Source organism: Acipenser ruthenus, chromosome 6, assembly GCF_902713425.1.
Source record: "Acipenser ruthenus chromosome 6, fAciRut3.2 maternal haplotype, whole genome shotgun sequence".
In the NCBI taxonomy this organism is placed as follows: domain Eukaryota; kingdom Metazoa; phylum Chordata; class Actinopteri; order Acipenseriformes; family Acipenseridae; genus Acipenser; species Acipenser ruthenus.
The window spans coordinates 568548-586690 of NC_081194.1; the positions used below are offsets into that span (position 1 = coordinate 568548).

At 44.2% G+C, this 18143-nt stretch overlaps 1 protein-coding gene across 1 annotated transcript in view; it reads right to left on the minus strand.

The window, feature by feature from the left end:
- The window catches only part of LOC117410602 (metastasis-associated protein MTA3-like), a 63885-nt gene extending 47036 nt beyond the window's left edge, over window positions 1-16849 (minus strand). Inside the window, exons 1-4 of the mRNA XM_059024809.1 lie at window positions 16608-16849; window positions 9470-9537; window positions 2882-2975; window positions 424-550 (exon numbers count right to left, since the gene is read on the minus strand). Of these exons, the coding sequence (XP_058880792.1) occupies window positions 424-550; window positions 2882-2975; window positions 9470-9537; window positions 16608-16635 (317 nt within the window). The 5' untranslated portion in view covers window positions 16636-16849. The remainder of the gene's footprint in view (window positions 1-423; window positions 551-2881; window positions 2976-9469; window positions 9538-16607) is intronic.
- Window positions 16850-18143: the final 1294 nt, after the last annotated feature.

Consider the following 18143-nt stretch of genomic DNA (forward strand, 5'->3'; position numbering starts at 1 on the left):
CATAGCTGATGGGTGGGTGTGTGTGTTTGTCTCTCTGTAAGCGATTGCTCATACCTGATGGGTGTGCCCATCTGTGAGTGATTGCTCGTACCTGATGGGTGTGTTTGTGTGTCTCTGTGAGCGACTGCTCGTACCTGATGCGTGTGCCTGTCTCTGTGAGCGATTGCTCGTACCCGATGCGTGCCTGTCTCTGTGAGCGACTGCTCGTACCTGATGCGTGTGCCTGTCTCTGTGAGCGATTGCTCGTACCCGATGCGTGCCTGTCTCTGTGAGCGATTGCTCGTACCTGATGGGAGTGGCTCTGTCGTACCCGATGCGTGCCTGTCTCTGTGAGCGACTGCTCGTACCTGATGCGTGTGCCTGTCTCTGTGAGCGATTGCTCGTACCCGATGCGTGCCTGTCTCTGCGAGCGATTGCTCGTACCTGATGTGAGTGGCTGGCAGCGACTCGTACTGCCGCGACAGGAAGAGCTCCCGGTGTCTCAGCTGGTGCTTGTGTTTCTCCGTCAGCTCGGGTGCGCTGGGGCTCCGCTTCTCCTCTTCCAGGTCCTCTGAACACGACAGCAAAGCAGACATGTTAAACACAGAACCAGTCGCACCGTACACACTGCACAGACTGCATCCCCAGGGCTGTGCCAAGCTGCACACACACTTACATGCATATACACACGCCTGGTCAACCCCAGCCTGTGCAGTGCAGCAGCACAAACAGATTATTCAGTTATTGGGACTGAGCTCTAGCTGCCTGGGTTTGTGAAGATTGCTGTTTTTCTTAAGACTGGAGAACGATCCTAGCAGCTGTTTCCTCACTTGTTTCACTTGGAATAGTGGAATAGCCCAGTCAACACCATTGACCCTCACCTGTAGAGAGCTTGATGCGGACAATCCGTTAAACGATGTAGCACTTCTGCTATGAGGTGACAATGGATTCCGCAATCTTGAAGCACAGAAGCTCTCCCTTCTCATCTGAGGAAATCCAAACTCTTCACTTGTAAGTCCTGCACCCCAGACTATTTCAAACCCAGGCTAGTACATTGACTCACTGCATCTCAAACCCAGGCGAGTACATTGACTCACTGCGTCTCAAACCCAGGTGAGTACATTGACTCACTGCGTCTCAAACCCAGGTGAGTACATTGACTCACTGCGTCTCAAACCCAGGTGAGTACATTGACTCACTGCATCTCAAACCCAGGTGAGTACATTGACTCACTGTGCCTCAAACTCAGGTGAGTACATTGACTCACTGCATCTAAAACTCAGGTGAGTACATCGACTCGCTGTGTCTCAAACCAAGACCAGTGCATTGATTCACTGTGCCACCTACACACTTCGTTAGTGTTGACGTGATACAAACCACACAAGAAGACCTTCATGCTTGCAGGACTGGGGCCCATGCAAGTCACCAGCATCATTCCCAGTACTAGTTCCTTCAGTACCATTAAATCAAACACATGTTTAACATACTACTTACTGTACGTGTCTGAAAGTGGGACTAATTAAGTTGTGGTGATGCACACTGGATAATGTATTTTGTTTGTGTTTGTTCTTGTCCTTTACATGATGGCATTCCGTAGCTTGTGGTTATGTCCTTGTAGTAAATTGTATATTTAAAAGGCACTATAATCTGACCCTTCCTTACCAACTACGCCACCCAGCTCCTGGTCCAGGCCCTGATACTCTCTCGCATAGACTACTGCAACTCCCTCATGGCTGGCCTCCCTGCGTCCGCCACCCGTCCGCTCCAGCTCATCCAGAACTCCTCTGCTCGCCTAGTGTTCCCTCTGCCTAACTTCTCCCACGCAACTCCACTGCTCCGCTCACTCCACTGGCTCCCAATCACCGCTCGCATCCAGTTCAAGACTCTTGTACTAGCCTACAGATGCCTTGACCAGACTGCACTCAGCTACCTCCAGACCCTCATCTCTCCCTACACCCCCACTCGACCTCTCCTCTCCTCCTGCACTAGAAGACTGGCTCTACCTCCTCTACGCTCCCCTGCCTCCAGAGCCCGCTCCTTCTCCACCCTCGCCCCGCAGTGGTGGAATGACCTGCCCAGACCAGGACTCCTGAGCGGGGTGCACTGCCCAGACCAGACCAAGACTCCCGAGCGGGGTGCACTGCCCAGACCAGACCAAGACTCCCGAGCGGGGTGCACTGCCCAGACCAGACCAGGACTCCCGAGCGGGGTGCACTGTCCAGACCAGACCAGGACTCCCGAGTGGGGTGCACTGCCCAGACCAGACCAGGACTCCCGAGTGGGGTGCACTGCCCAGACCAGACCAGGACTCCCGAGTGGGGTGCACTGCCCAGACCAGACCAGACCAGGACTCCCGAGTGAGGTGCACTGCCCAGACCAGACCAGGACTCCCGAGTGGGGTGCACTGTCCAGACCAGACCAGGACTCCCGAGCGGGGTGCACTGCCCAGACCAGACCAGGACTTCCGAGTGGGGTGCACTGCCCAGTCCAGACCAAGACTCCAGAGTGGGGTGCACTGTCCAGACCAGACCAGGACTCCCGAGCGGGGTGCACTGCCCAGACCAGACCAGGACTCCCGAGTGGGGTGCACTGCCCAGACCAGACCAGGACTCCCGAGCGGGGTGCACTGCCCAGACCAGGACTCCCGAGTGGGGTGCACTGCCCAGACCAGGACTCCCGAGTGGGGTGCACTGCCCAGACCAGGACTCCCGAGCGTATCACATTCACCTGCTGTACAAACCTCCACTTCACACAATTTCAGGCAGCATTCTCTTTATTTTATTTGACCAACAGTTTTTTTCTTTGGTAAGATGTAGCGTTGGAGGATATTTATCCTTCTGCTTGTAAATGGCGTGGCTGAACACTACACAGAATCCAGGGTTAAGGGAACGCCTGCACTTACTTGCATGCTTATCCGCGAGCTGTATTAGACTGTTTGAAATGTCTCGTCTCCTGTAGAAGCAGACCACCTTCGCTTCAACGTTGCCGTTCGTGGTCTGAAATAAAGCAAATTAAATATAGTTAACTTAGTACTTACAATACAAGACAAAAAAAACTGCATTTACTGAAACAGTTTCCAAGTGAACATGTCTCCCCTATCACGTTGCAGTAACTGCATGCGGTCTACTCACAATTTTGTGTGTGCAATTTACTGTTGCGCTCCATCTATAAAACTACCAGCAATTTCAGACAGAAAAAAACACACAAATAACTGGCATGCCGCGATCACATAATTGTTGGCATTAAACACTTTTTTTATATAATATATATTAAATCAGACCGATTAATCAATTTAAAAATCAGGCAGTTTTTTTTTGGCTGGGCATTTAGAACTCCATTGCCTAACATCCCCTGCTCAAAGAATGCATAAGAGAAGGCTTCCCGCGTCAGTTCGGATGTTCAGTTGTTGGTCAAAAGGGAGTTTTTATGTTTAAGTTGGATGTACAAAGTTAATTTCAACAGTTGACTCTGCAGTGCAGCATTTATTTTTCACGATTCCTTAATTTGGCCTTGCATGGTTTCAGGCAAGTTAATGTCTTTTGCTAGTGTTACAGCTGAGCGATAACGTATTGTTTTACTGATGTTAGTACTGTTAATATTACATTGCTGTTCCAGGTGTTTATGTATACTGATTTTTACTAGTTTTAGATTGAGGAACATGGGTAGGAGAGTTGCTTTAACCAATGTTTGGGGCAGCAGTAAGGAGTAGTGGTTAGGGGTCTGGACTCTTGACCGGAGGGTTGTGGGTTCAATCCCCAGTGGGGGACACTGCTGTTGTACCCTTGAGCAAGGTACTTTACGTAGATTGCTCCAGTAAAAACCCAACTGTATAAATGGGTAATTGTATGTAAAAATAATGTGATATCTGTATAATGTGAAATAATGTATAATGTGATATCTTGTAACAATTGTAAGTCGCCCTGGATAAGGGCGCCTGCTAAGAAATAAATAATAATAATGTTTACCAGTTTCATGGTCCTGAATTTTTTTTTTGGAAGTGTTATATACGGTATGTTTGTAAGACAAAAAAAAATAAATCCATTCTCAGTTGCTGTGCATTATATTTTGCTATTAAACTCTTTATGGATTGACGTTTTTCTGTGAAAATGTGTTATTTACTGAAATAAAAACACTTTTATAATGACCAAATTCCCATTGGGCTTATGTTATTTTACATTCAATTTTTTTTTTTTTTTATGTATTAATATTCAGGTCAGCCACTATAAGATTGTTACCTTTATTAAAAATGTGCAGGGATGAAACTACCGATTAATCAACTAATGCCCAAAAATTAACCGAACAAAAATGTTAAATTGAGTGACAGCCTATATATATATATATATATATATATATATATATATATATATATATATATATATATATATATATATATATACACACACACACACACACACACACACACACACACACAAACACAGTGCCTTGCAAAAGTATTCAGAACCCTGACCAATTCTCTCATATTACTGAATTACAAATGGTACATTGAAATTTTGTTCTGTTTGATATTTTATTTTAAAACACTGAAACTCAAAATCAATTATTGTAAGGTGACATTGGTTTTATGTTGGGAAATATTTTTAAGAAATAAAAAAACTGAAATATCTTGCTTGCATAAGTATTCAACCCCCACACATTAATATTTGGTAGAGCCACCTTTCGCTGCAATAACAGCTTTAAGTCTTTTGGGGTAAGTATGTACCAGCTTTGCACACAGTGTCGGAGTGATTTTGACCTATTCTTCTTGGCAGATTTGCTCCAGGTTGTTCAGGTTGGTTGGACGACGCTTGTGGACCGCAAATTTCAAATAGTGCCACAGATTCTCAATGGGATTGAGCTCAGGACTTTGACTGGGCCACTGTAGGACATTCACCTTTTTGTTCTTGAGCCACTCCAATGTTGCTTTGGCCTTGTGCTTGGGATAATTGTCCTGCTGAAAGGTGAATTTCCTCCCAAGCTTCAGTTTTTTAGCGGACTGAAGCAGGTTCTCTTGCAGTATTTCCCTGTATTTTGCTCCATCCATTCTTCCTTCAATTTTAACAAGATGCCCAGTCCCTGCTGATGAGAAGCATCCCCACAGCATGATGCTGCCACCACCATACTTCACTGTAGGGAAGGTGTGTCTTGAGGCACGGGCAGTGTTAGGTTTGCGCCACACAAAGCGCTTTGAGTTTTGGCCAAAAAGCTCTATCTTGGTCTCATCTGACCACAAAACCTTTTCCCACATCGCAGCTGGGTCACTCAAGGTTTCTGGAAAACTCCAGACGTGCTTTCAGATGGTACTTTTTGAGTAACGGCTTCTTTCTTGCCACCCTCCCATACAGGCCAGTGTTATGCAGAGCTCTTGATATGGTTGACTGGTGCACCATTACTCCACTCCCAGCCACTGAACTCTGTAGCTCCTTCAAAGTGATTGTTGGCCTCTCTGTGGCTTCTCTCACAAGTCTCCTTGTTTGAGCGCTGAGTTTTGAGGGACAGCCTTTTCTTGGCAGTGCCTGGGTGGTGTGATGCAGCTTCTACTTCCTGATTATTGATCCAACTGTACTCACTGGGATATCCAAACACTTGGATATTATTTTGTCCCCTTTCCATAATCTATGCATTTGTATTACTTTATCTCTAACTTCTGTAGAATGCTCATTGGTCTTCATATAAGGTACGATCTGATGGTAACTGGCTTAATGAAGCAGATATACAAGGTAATTACCTTTGTGGTAGATGCGTCCACTGTTCCAACACATATAATATAAAATATCTTACTCGCCCGCATTCGGGACGCAAATTTCCTATAAAAAATGTTATGAACTGTAACTCTACAGATATAATCTGCATGCTTAAATGCCTGTGCGGTCTTGTCTCTGTCGGACAAACGTAACTTGAAAATCGGAACTGCACAACACAAAGCAGCATAAGACACAATAACATGGATTATGCAATTGCTAGACATTACAAAGCTTTAAATCACAGATCCTCATCGAACCTCAAATTCATAGGTATGGAAAAAGCAACAACACCAGTAAGAGGCAGTGGCGGAGCAGCAGCAGCAGGAGCAGCAGGAGCAGCTGCACTCGGGCCCACGCACTCAGAGGGACCCGGAGGGGTTCGAAAGTTTATTTAATTTATTTTTTTTATAACAATGACACTATCCATCATGTTTATATTTGTATCGCTGTAGCTGCCGGTGTGCGGTGCCAGCAATTCAGATTGTAGTCTCCCTCATTTCAACAGGTATCGCTATTGTCTTAATTATCGTATCGAATCTTCCTCCGCCAATGATAAGAGGTAGTAATATCGTCAAATTATTAGGAAGGGGGGGAAGCCTTCTGGATCCATACTTTAAACACGGTTGAGTCTAATGGTCTTAATGAGACGTTAGATCTAAATTCCTATCTGTAAAATCCTGTCGACTGTATACTGAACACATGTGCCCCCGGAATATATGATCAATTGATATAGTAGGCTATATATATATATATATATATATATATATATATATATATATATATATATATATATATATATATATATATATATTATTTATTAGCTACATCAGATGTTCATTCATATACAAGACACTGAATCTTCTGTAATAAAAGTCTAGATCTTCTAAAGACACACCATATTGCGCTTTGAATTCCAAGCCAAAAAAAAAGCACACCACTACCTTTGGAAAGGAAGCCAACCATGCTCTGACTGTTCGGCATCCAAATTAGTCAATTAAAAGTGCAGCCTGTCCCCCAAGAGGGTTCATTTATTCTGCAGTGTCGATGTAACTGCGTGGGTCCGGATATACAAAGCAAGCATGGTAAAATGTTTCATTTGTTTTTTCTGGAAACAAAACCCTTTATTTTCTCAATGACAGTTTCAGAGGCTTCTAAAAGCCCTGCACTGAAGGAGATCGTCGCTGCCCTTTAGCACCTCAATGAGCTCCGGGACACTGCGTTCACGCCCCGGCCGCACAGAGGCAGGACTCTGCGTTCACGCCCCGGCCGCACAGAGGCAGGACTCTGCGTTCACGCCCCGGCCGCACAGAGGCAGGACTCTGCGTTCACGCCCCGGCCGCACAGAGGCAGGACTCTGCGTTCACGCCCCGGCCGCACAGAGGCAGGACTCTGCGTTCACGCCCCGGCCGCACAGAGGCAGGACTCTGCGTTCACGCCCCGGCTGCACAAATGTGTATAAATATAAATAAATGAACATCTCTGATGTAGCCAATTCAAATGTTCTCGTATGATTGTGGGGGCGGTGTTAGGGTATGATTGTGTGTGTGTGTGTGAGGGGGGGTGTTAGGGTTAGGGTATGAGTGTGTGTGTGTGGAGGGGGGTTAGGGTTAGGGTATGACTGTGTGTGTGGGGGGGGTGTAGCGTAGCGTTAGGGTATGATTGTGGGGGGGTGTTAAGGTATGATTGTGTGTGTGTGTGTGAGGGGGGGTGTTAGTGTTAGGGTATGAGTGTGTGTGTGGGGGGGGGTTAGGGTATGACTGTGTGTGTGGGGGGGGTGTAGCGTAGCGTTAGGGTATGATTGTGGGGGGGTGTTAAGGTATGATTGTGTGTGTGTGTGTGGGGGGGTGTTAGGGTTAGGGTATGAGTGTGTGTGTGTGTGGGGGGGGGTTAGGGTATGACTGTGTGTGTGGGGGGGGTGTAGCGTAGCGTTAGGGTATGATTGTGGGGGGGTGTTAAGGTATGATTGTGTGTGTGTGTGTGAGGGGGGGTGTTAGTGTTAGGGTATGAGTGTGTGTGTGGGGGGGGGTTAGGGTTAGGGTATGACTGTGTGTGTGGGGGGGGGTGTAGCGTAGCGTTAGGGTATGATTGTGGGGGGGTGTTAAGGTATGATTGTGTGTGTGTGTGTGGGGGGGTGTTAGGGTTAGGGTATGAGTGTGTGTGTGTGTGTGGGGGGGGGTTAGGGTTAGGGTATGACTGTGTGTGTGGGGGGGTGTAGCGTTAGGGTATGATTGTGGGGGGGGTAGGTTTAGGGTATGATTGTGTGTGTGTGTGTTTGTGTGAGGGGGGGGTTAGGGTTAGGGTATGATTGTGTGTGTGGGGGTGCACATGCTGAATTGTTGATTATACAAACACAGCACAGGGTTCTGCTCCCGGCTCCGAGCGAGATCTCACTGGCCATTTCTCTATTGCTCCGTGGCAAGACCACCCGGGTGAAAGTGCTGCGATTAGTATCTCATTTCCAGGCGATTCCTGGGAAGGTCTCACAAATTCAGAGTCATGCAAAGCCCTTGACACTGATCTTCACCAGGGTCAGAAAGCTACGCGTGTCGAGAAACAGCTGGCTCTTCCAATGCCCAGGCAGGCCTTGGTGTTTGAATCAGAAGACCCCAATGAGAATCCCTCCCATAAAGTTCTATTACTCTACAGCCAAGTCGGAATGGATGGACACAACTTTAAGGCAATTCAGAATTACTCATTTCACAGACTCAAAAGCAGATTTCAGAAAGGAAGCTTGTGTCCCTTCAGCTAAAACTACCTTTGTGGAATAGAAACAGTAACACACTGTCCACTCCCAGACACGGCTACAAATCTAAAACTACAGTCACCTAGCATGGAAATGTAGACCAGCAGATACAGTGTGTTGAGCACCACCTCAAGCAGGTTGAGTTGCTATGGTGAGCAGATACAGTGTGTTCAGCACCACCTCAAGCAGGTTGAGTTGCTATGGTGAGCAGATACAGTGTGTTCAGCACCACCTCAAGCAGGTTGAGTTGCTATGGTGAGCAGATACAGTGTGTTCCGCACCACCTCAAGCAGGTTGAGTTGCTATGGTGAGCAGATACAGTGTGTTCAGCACCAGCTCAAGCAGGTTGAGTTGCTATGGTGAGCAGATACAGTGTGTTCAGCACCACCTCAAGCAGGTTGAGTTGCTATGGTGAGCAGATACAGTGTGTTCCGCACCACCTCAAGCAGGTTGAGTTGCTATGGTGTGCAGATACAGTGTGTTCAGCACCACCTCAAGCAGGTTGAGTTGCTATGGTGTGCAGATACAGTGTGTTGAGCACCACCTCAAGCAGGTTTAGTTGCCCACTCAGATCACAGGATGCCAGGTTGCTTACTGTCCCACAAATAAAAAAATAAAATATAAAAAAACACAGGTAGTAGAGAATTCAGTTATAGGGCCCCAAAACTGCCTAGCTCTGTATGGGAAGCACCAAGTGTCACTGCTTTTAAAACAAGATTAAAAACACACTTTTAGAATGTAGTGTTTTTATGCTAAAATGATGCTCCTTTTATTCTCTGCCTTGTTTTACTGTTCTGTGTTTTTGTTTTAGTTGTTTTTCTTGCATTCTCTTATTAATATTTGTCAGCGTTTTTATTCATGTGAAGTGCTTTGCGGCAATAATTATTGTGCAAGGCGCTATAGTAAATGAAGATTATTATTATTCTTATTATATTCATACCCATCGTGTATGGAGCCAGAAATGCTCTGCATGATTCTACTGGAATGCATTATTTAAAGCCCGTACCTTGTTGAGTTCTTCTATTCTTCGGATGAGGTACGGGTTACTGGAAGAGTTCTCAAAGAACACGTAATCTGGAACAAAAAAATAAACATGAGGCACACATTTATCACTACTTCTTTATTTCACAGGGTAAGAGCATTAAATACCATGCCAACATGGCATAGGAACAGCCACAGCGATGGAAACAAGACACACTGCATAGCAGTTTGATCCATTCCTATGTTTTAATAAGACACACCTGAGCTTGTTACCTCTACACTGTGGCTAATCAAGCATATATTAAAGCTTGGATTGGGTGAAACTGGTATGCAGTAGGACTCTTCTTATCTCCGATACATACAGCAAGGAATCTTTTCATATTAGTTTAAGAGACTGCACAAATCAATATCTACACTTTTCCTGGGAGTACTGTATTGTCACAGAATTGGTTTTGGAAAGAGGCTAACGAATCGAGATTTAAACATGTTACTGCACATGAAAAACAGTGTCAAGAAATACTGAATACGAAATGCATTTGCTGACAGAGTACACTTACCACTGTGTAACCACCAGACCTGGAGCAATGAGAATTACAAGAACTATTACAGCAGAATTGCTCGCTGAATTTACAATTACAATGCTATTTTGTTCAACTACAATTATGATGCAGTAAATACAACAAAGTAAAATGAACAACACACATGAACATGTTTACTGTTTACTCTAAATAACCAGCAACAACAACAACAACAACAACACACACGAACATGTTTACTGTTTATTCTAAATAAGCCAGCAACAACCCCACGTACAAATACAGAAACATACTATATAGGAGGCTGTGTGGTTCAAATCCCTGTGTGACCCTGAGCGAGTCACTTAACTTCCTTGTGCTCCGTCTTTCGGTTGAGATGTAATTGCAAGTGACTCTGCAGCTGATGCAAAGTTCACACACCCTAGTCTCTGTAAGGTGCCATGGATAAAGGCGTCTGCTAAATAAATAAATAACACTATAGAACTTTCTTTCAAACAAATGGGGTGACCAAAAGCGGTTGAAAATACAAGAATGATTGAATGACTAATAGATGCGTAAGTGAACTGTAAATCGATCCTTTATATGGTATAATCACAATGACAATTCCAGGGTTCAACCACAATGACACTAACTGCAGTGAAGTACACTGTAACTGCAGTGAAGTACACTGTAACTGCAACAAAGTACACTGCAACTGCAACAAAGTACACTGCAACTGCAACAAAGTACACTGCAACTGCAACAAAGTACACTGCAACTGCAACAAAGTACACTGTAACTGCAACAAAGTACACTGTAACTGCAACAAAGTACACTGCAACTGCAACAAAGTACACTGCAACTGCAACAAAGTACACTGTAACTGCAACAAAGTACACTGTAACTGCAACAAAGTACACTGTAACTGCAACAAATTAGAAACGGCACAATTACAATTGGAATTGACCAGGGTTTGGTAAACACTAGAGGGCGCCACACACCAGCGACAATGCGAATTTTCATTGGGCGACGAGATGCTGCTACACGACTAGGGGTGTCAAGGTATGATGGTATATACTGCGATATTACTATAACTCACACAGTGTTCTGACTTCACTTGTATTGTGGATTTACACTGCTGTAAAACCACTGCTTCATTGTACAGGTTCGGATCAAATGTGTCATTAAGCAAGTATAATATCCATGGAATAGTCTAAACTGGGGCTAAAATTAAAAATAAAAAGCAGCTGTACAATTAGCCCTTAATTCAGTCATAATTGTAATTCACTAAAATATCCTTAATGCCCCACTGCTTGGACAATTATAAAAATAATACATTTAAAAAATACAGGCCCAGCTGTAAAAACAAATCAAATATACATTTTTGGACTTAACAGCTAATATTTTACTTTTCCTCACCACTAGTTTACTAAACTCAGCCATGCATATTTGTTGGCCGTGATTTGAGCATTGTGGAAGCGTGCGCGCCTGTATAGATATGAAGTGCGAGGCACATGGAAAAGCATGCCTGAAAAAGCAACGTCAAAGAAGTGATGCAAAATAAATTTAAAAAAAAGAAGAAACAAATGTCAATCAAATGACAGTCAGGCAAGCAGTGCAGCAAAAAAAAAAAAAAAAAAATCATCAGCGCTTCAAAAAGAACGCAGACTGCGTGGTAATCGAGAACGGCTTCCCAGTGTGCCGAACCTGGAAGAAATAAATGGCTGCAATAAATGGAAATACATGCAGCATGTTTGTCCACCTCTGTGATCTTCACCCCTCACTCTACAGAGACAGTGGGAACTGCATCTTCCAATGGAAGTGAAAGGCGACTAAGTTTTTAGTACTTAGCTAGTACTGCAAAAGATTAGGATTGTATAACACTGGATACTTTATTTTAGTTTAAATATTCAGGTGCACAAGGATCAGACAGTGCACAGCTGAGCAATACTATAGGAGTCTGAGTATCATACTTGTTTCCTTAATTTGTGGGGGGTTATTAAATATTTTTTAAGAACTTTATTTTTTAAATGCAATAACTTTAAATATGCCTTTTTAACTATCCAAATTGTTAGTGAAAATGTGCATTTTTCAAGGGTATTAAGTCCTATGTAGCTACTGTAAGAATGATGCTTGAGTGGGAATAACTGAATAAGACATTAGTTTGGGTATTTTAGTAGCATAAACATAAAAATAAAATTGTGGGTATATTAAAACAGACCCAAATTGATGATTCTGATTTCCATAAAAGGTGCTTGTTTTTAGAGATATATTCATTTTTTAAGAACACGAAGAGCCCCACTTTGAAGCGAGTGCAAAGTTCACCCTCCTTTTTCAGAAATAATAAAACCTTTAAGATTGTACAAATATTAAGACACAACTGAAAAGAATACTTAAATTGCTCCAAATCTGTTTCTTGAGAGTCTCATAATATTGATGATGTTGTTTCCTTTCAGAAAAAAATGGGGGGAAAAACTGCAATTAGGGTTACTTCAAAAATCGGACATGTAATATCGCGATACTCAATATATCGCGATAATGAAAAAGTTAATGTCGTGACATCCCTAGACACGACCACACACACCAGAAGCGACACAGAGGTGATGCGACCGGTTTGAAAACTGCCAGATCTATACAACTATTAAATTGCTATTGACAAAACTATGATTAAGACTGGTACATATTCGTCAACATGATGTGGAAATTATGAGTGTCTTCTCCGACGGTATTTCAACACATATGGTAATAAATCACACACACCAGGCCTAACCCACAATGCTGAAAACACTACTCTATTTGGAAGCCCATAAGACGGGAATCTCAGCATGAAGCTGGACAAGAACGCTGCCTGTGGATGCAGTCTGCACATGTGTATCCCTTACTCATGCTCCTGCTGAAAGCCCCTTCCAGCTGCCCCCCACTCACCATGCTCCCTGCTCCTACCACACCTGTATGGCTTAGTCAACAGCATGGAATGCAGATCGTGGGTGTCAGAGTATGCTTCTGATATCAATGAGAAATAAAGCAGTGTCCTTATACCCGAGTGTGGAATTACCGGGGGAGGGGCATGAGAAGGAATGGGAGCCTCTGGAGATGCAACTACAGGGATATATTACGGATTGAGCCCTTGGGCACTGCGTGCCTTTGCCAGTGTTGCTGAGGATAGGGCACTTAGCTAAACACACGTAATGGAAACATTCTGCGCATTGCAAGCCTGTCACGCTTATCGCAAAACTTAGCCATTTTCATTCAAATTTGGCCTTCAGAGCAAATCAAATAATTTTGTGCTTAAACATATGAAATTTGCGCACATGCATACAGTTGTATCTAATGTTTACCATTATCACAGGCATTAGCATGGCTAATAAGCTAAATATTTAAAGGGCCAGCACAGATTCTACAGAATTCAAACAGATGTGTCTATGCTGTGCTGTTTGCTGGGAAGTGAGTTAATGGTTTCTCTTCTTCTGACTCCATAAGTTTGACAGCTGTCACACAATGTTAACTATTCTAATTCATTTACATTTTTTGACTTTCTTGTTTTCTGTTACATCATCCATTTATTTATTTTTTCTTTCTCAGTATTAGCCCTGATCCTGCTTATCAAACCACTATTGCTCCGTGTCTGGACTGATCTGATTTTTGTGTTTTTTTTTTACAAGAACTTGCCCTGGATAAGGGTGTCTGTTATAAGAACATAGATACATACATTAACAACAACAATAATTAATAATATTAATAATCCATCTGGAATCACCTGGTTTTTTTATAGCATATATATATATATATATACTTGCTTGACAAACCTGGGGGGCAATTAATTCAACTTAAATAAAAAAAGGCTGAACGGGCAGTGGAATAAGAAAGGAGCACCTTTCGTACATTAACTTTACATTCAAAACGCCAATACAATTAATCAATACAGTCACCAGTAGCCTAGCCTACTACTGTATACGCAGTGTCTTTGATATTGAAATCTATGTGAATGCACGGTAAGGAGGTGCAAACTGTTGCTTGATCGATCTAGGGTTGATATACTGCTGTATGTGTCTATTAAAGTAAAGCGTTCCTGCATTATACAGGTAGTGTTTAGGATCTGCTGGCTCGGTCTATGTTACATTCCGACGATATGTACTATGATACCGTGCTGTACTCGTGATTCTGTTTTGGGAGTAATTCTTTCAGCACCGAGCAATGCTTGGGAAAGTGATTACTTTTCTTTCGGTCCGAAAGAACGATCATGATTGCAGCTTCCCTGTTTATTTTTTAAAAAATGTATTAACACTAGTGATGCTGCTGTCACAATCGTTCTTTTGAATATAATCATTACATAGATGTGGACGGAGCCTTGTATGATCGCTGGGTGTTTTCCATTGCTGTAGCACCTCGGAAAGCGCCTGCGTTTCACTTCAGTGATTGGGTGAGTGAGTGCTGGAGTGATGTGCGCGGAGTTAAGGCTTGCTTTTTAGACTGGTTTTGTGCTTGGCGCAGACTTTCAAACATGGCTTGATCTCGCAAATTGCCGGCCACTCCCGCCAAATTGTGCTATGCATACATTATATTTGTGCACAGCGCAAAACGGACTGTGGCACGCAAAAAGAAATTTCAAATGTAGCACATTTTGCGCATAACGGCCATTTGCGACGAGCATAAGCATAACCCCTGCGCGGTGCGCAAACCTTTCAAAATGTGGGCCTACATGCCCGGTTTCAGAGACCTTGATGAGCACAATGTTATTTAAGGTACGGTCATCCAAGACCAATGTTAAAATCGGGGTGCAAGCGTAATCAGACGTCAAATGTTAACAAACCTAACTTGGCATTCTTCACCTCCATAAAAACAAGTTTTAAAAAACTGAAAATAATAAAATAAACACAATGGTGGACAGTCTCCCAGGAGTCACTGCAGTCGTCACATTACTCTTTAGAAAACACCTGGATTGGACTGCAAATGAGAAGTCAACGCAACAGAGGCTGCAACTGTATTTATAACAATCGGATAGAACCAGCACTGGAGAGAGAGCCAGTCTGGACTGATCTTTGTCCAGGAAGCAGTTAGAGTTAGATGCACTGGAGAGAGCGCCAGTCTGGACTGATCTTTGTCCAGGAAGCAGTTAGAGTTAGATGCACTGGAGAGAGCGCCAGTCTGGACTGATCTTTGTCCAGGAAGCAGTTAGGGTTAGATGCACTGGAGAGAGCGCCAGTCTGGACTGATCTTTGTCCAGGAAGCAGTTAGGGTTAGATTCAAGAAGAGGGAACCTAATACTCTCAAAGCCTGCTGCAGAAGTACAGAGGTCTTTGCAATCTGCAGGGCTGCAAATAACACTCCCATTGCATAGCAGTCTGATCCATTCCTGGCTTTACTACAAGTTTAATAAGACACACCTGAGCTTGTTACCTATACGCACTGTGGCTAATCAAGCTGGTAGTACAAGCTGGAATGGGTGAAACTGCTGTGCAGTAGGAGTCGCATTTCCATCCGAGTTTGCCAGGATTTTTCAGATATCATTAAACACACACATCTATATATTAAATATGGCATTAAATGGCCACAACTGCAACTAACCTGCAGCATAATGAAATGAAATGAAGCAAAGCCCAGAGATCAAATGGGAAACACTTATATTTGAATCTTAATGTATCATTTCAGGAGTTGGAAACAACAGCCGGCACGACTCAGAGTATAAAGAAGGATGCAATATTATTTATAATACAGTTTACAGTAGCGGCACCTCACTGTATAACCACCAAGTCTGTGCACTCCAGTCACGATTCACATCAGCCAATTCAAGTAGTTTACCTGGGAGTGTCTACATGGCAGAATTACTGGAGGCCTAGGAACAACGACAGCCCTACCGGTGCACTGTACCTGCTCGCCCAGTTTAGAACGCAGAGAAACTAAACATTCTTGTTTGAAATGCGTCCACGTTGTTTTGACGCACAAATGCCAGGGCTCGACAACCTCCCGGTGTTACATAACTCACAACTAAGTTAGGAGAGACTGAAGAGAGGGGGGCTTCGTAGTCAAACACTCGGGTTTCTCAGCGATTAACCTACAAGCGGTCCGCCGGTAGCGACTTCATGCAATTCATTTAAATGTTTTGTTTTTTTATTTTAAATGTATTTAATGTACATAATCAAACCCGAGCCCACATTAGAATACAAAATGGCCGGATTGGATTATACTTCTAGGAATCTGAAATATATCAAGTATTATTGTAGTTGTACTGCTAGTGGCATACGTGATAATGTAAATAAATAAATAAATAAATAAATAAAGGAAATAAAACACGTTGCCGGCTATCATAGCCGTACCTACCACGGGTCGACTTTTTAAACGTGTGTGTTTTGTGACCCCTCCAGCTTGTTACGCGAATGTTTGCTTGTTTGTTTGTGATTCTGTTAAATACAATTTGGGTTAATCAAATAATACACACGGTTGTTAGTTAAACGGCCTTTGCAGGACGGTCGACACACATATAAGGCCCGACCCAGGTACTTCATCCTGAACTGACTGGAGCCGCAAGGGAGTCCATTGCCTCTTTCCCACACAATGCACTTCTGCAAAAATATTCTGAAAAAGTGCATTGACCAAGTGCTACTAAGATAAGAAAGGGTCGCTTTTGCATTTCAAAACCGAGACACATACCTCCGACCCGGTACATGTTGGCCGCCATTTCAGCCCTCCCGGAGTGTTAGAAAAATAAAAAATAAAAGCTTGTCTAATTCCGAACGAGATACTGCAGTTGAGCGGGAGAGATTTAAAGAACTCCCCCCTTTCCCTCTTCCCTCTTCCCTGGCTGCACACGCGAAAGGGTGTTAATGCATCATTATACCAGAGGAATGTTTCAGCGGAGGAGGGGTGAGGATGATTGGCAGAGAATGAGGGAAAAGAGGCGGAACCCTGAGCACGACTCGACGCAGCTTGTTGTCTTGGGGGGGCAAGATCTGTGGAAATCTGAACGTTCGGGCACCTCACGGAGAACCACGAACGCAGCCGAGTGGTGCTCTGCAGCCGATGTTGCAGACAGAGCTTGGCACTTTTTTCTCTCGTTTAAAATATTTAAACTGCAAAATGCTTATTAAAGTACAACAGCTATTTTTTTTATTTTTTTTTATCATATATTCTGGTGGTACCTTAGTTTGTAATGTTTGTGTGCATTGGTTTTGATCAGAACCCATCTGTCTGTGTGTGTGTCTGTCTCTGCTCGTTCAGTACCTGTGTGGCCGAGCTCAGTCAGTACCTGTGTGGCTGTGCTCAGTCAGTACCTGTGTTGCTGTGCTCAGTCAGTACCTGTGTTGCTGTGCTCAGTCAGTACCTGTGTGGCTGTGCTCAGTCAGTACCTGTGTTGCTGTGCTCAATCAGTTCCTGTGTGGCTGTGCTCAGTCAGTACCTGTGTGGCTGTGCTCAGTCAGTACCTGTGTTGCTGTGCTCAGTCAGTTCCTGTGTGGCTGTGCTCAGTCAGTACCTGTGTGGCTGTGCTCGTTCACTACCTGTGTTGCTGTGCTCAGTCAGTTCCTGTGTGGCTGTGCTCGTTCAGTACCTGTGTGGCTGTGCTCAGTCAGTACCTGTGGCTGTGCTCAGTCAGTACCTGTGTGGCTGTGCTCAGTCAGTACCTGTGTGGCTGTGCTCAGTCAGTACCTGTGTTGCTGTGCTCAGTCAGTTCCTGTGTGGCTGTGCTCAGTCAGTACCTGTGTGGCTGTGCTCGTTCACTACCTGTGTTGTGTGCTCAGTCAGTTCCTGTGTTGATGTGCTCAGTCAGTACCTGTGTGGCTGTGCTCAGTCAGTACCTGTGTGGCTGTGCTCGTTCACTACCTGTGTTGCTGTGCTCAGTCAGTTCCTGTGTGGCTGTGCTCGTTCAGTACCTGTGTGGCTGTGCTCAGTCAGTACCTGTGGCTGTGCTCAGTCAGTACCTGTGTGGCTGTGCTCAGTCAGTACCTGTGTGGCTGTGCTCAGTCAGTACCTGTGTTGCTGTGCTCAGTCAGTTCCTGTGTGGCTGTGCTCAGTCAGTACCTGTGTGGCTGTGCTCGTTCACTACCTGTGTGGCTGTGCTCAGTCAGTTCCTGTGTTGATGTGCTCAGTCAGTACCTGTGTGGCTGTGCTCAGTCAGTACCTGTGTGGCTGTGCTCAGTCAGTACCTGTGTTGCTGTGCTCAGTCAGTTCCTGTGTGGCTGTGCTTGTTCA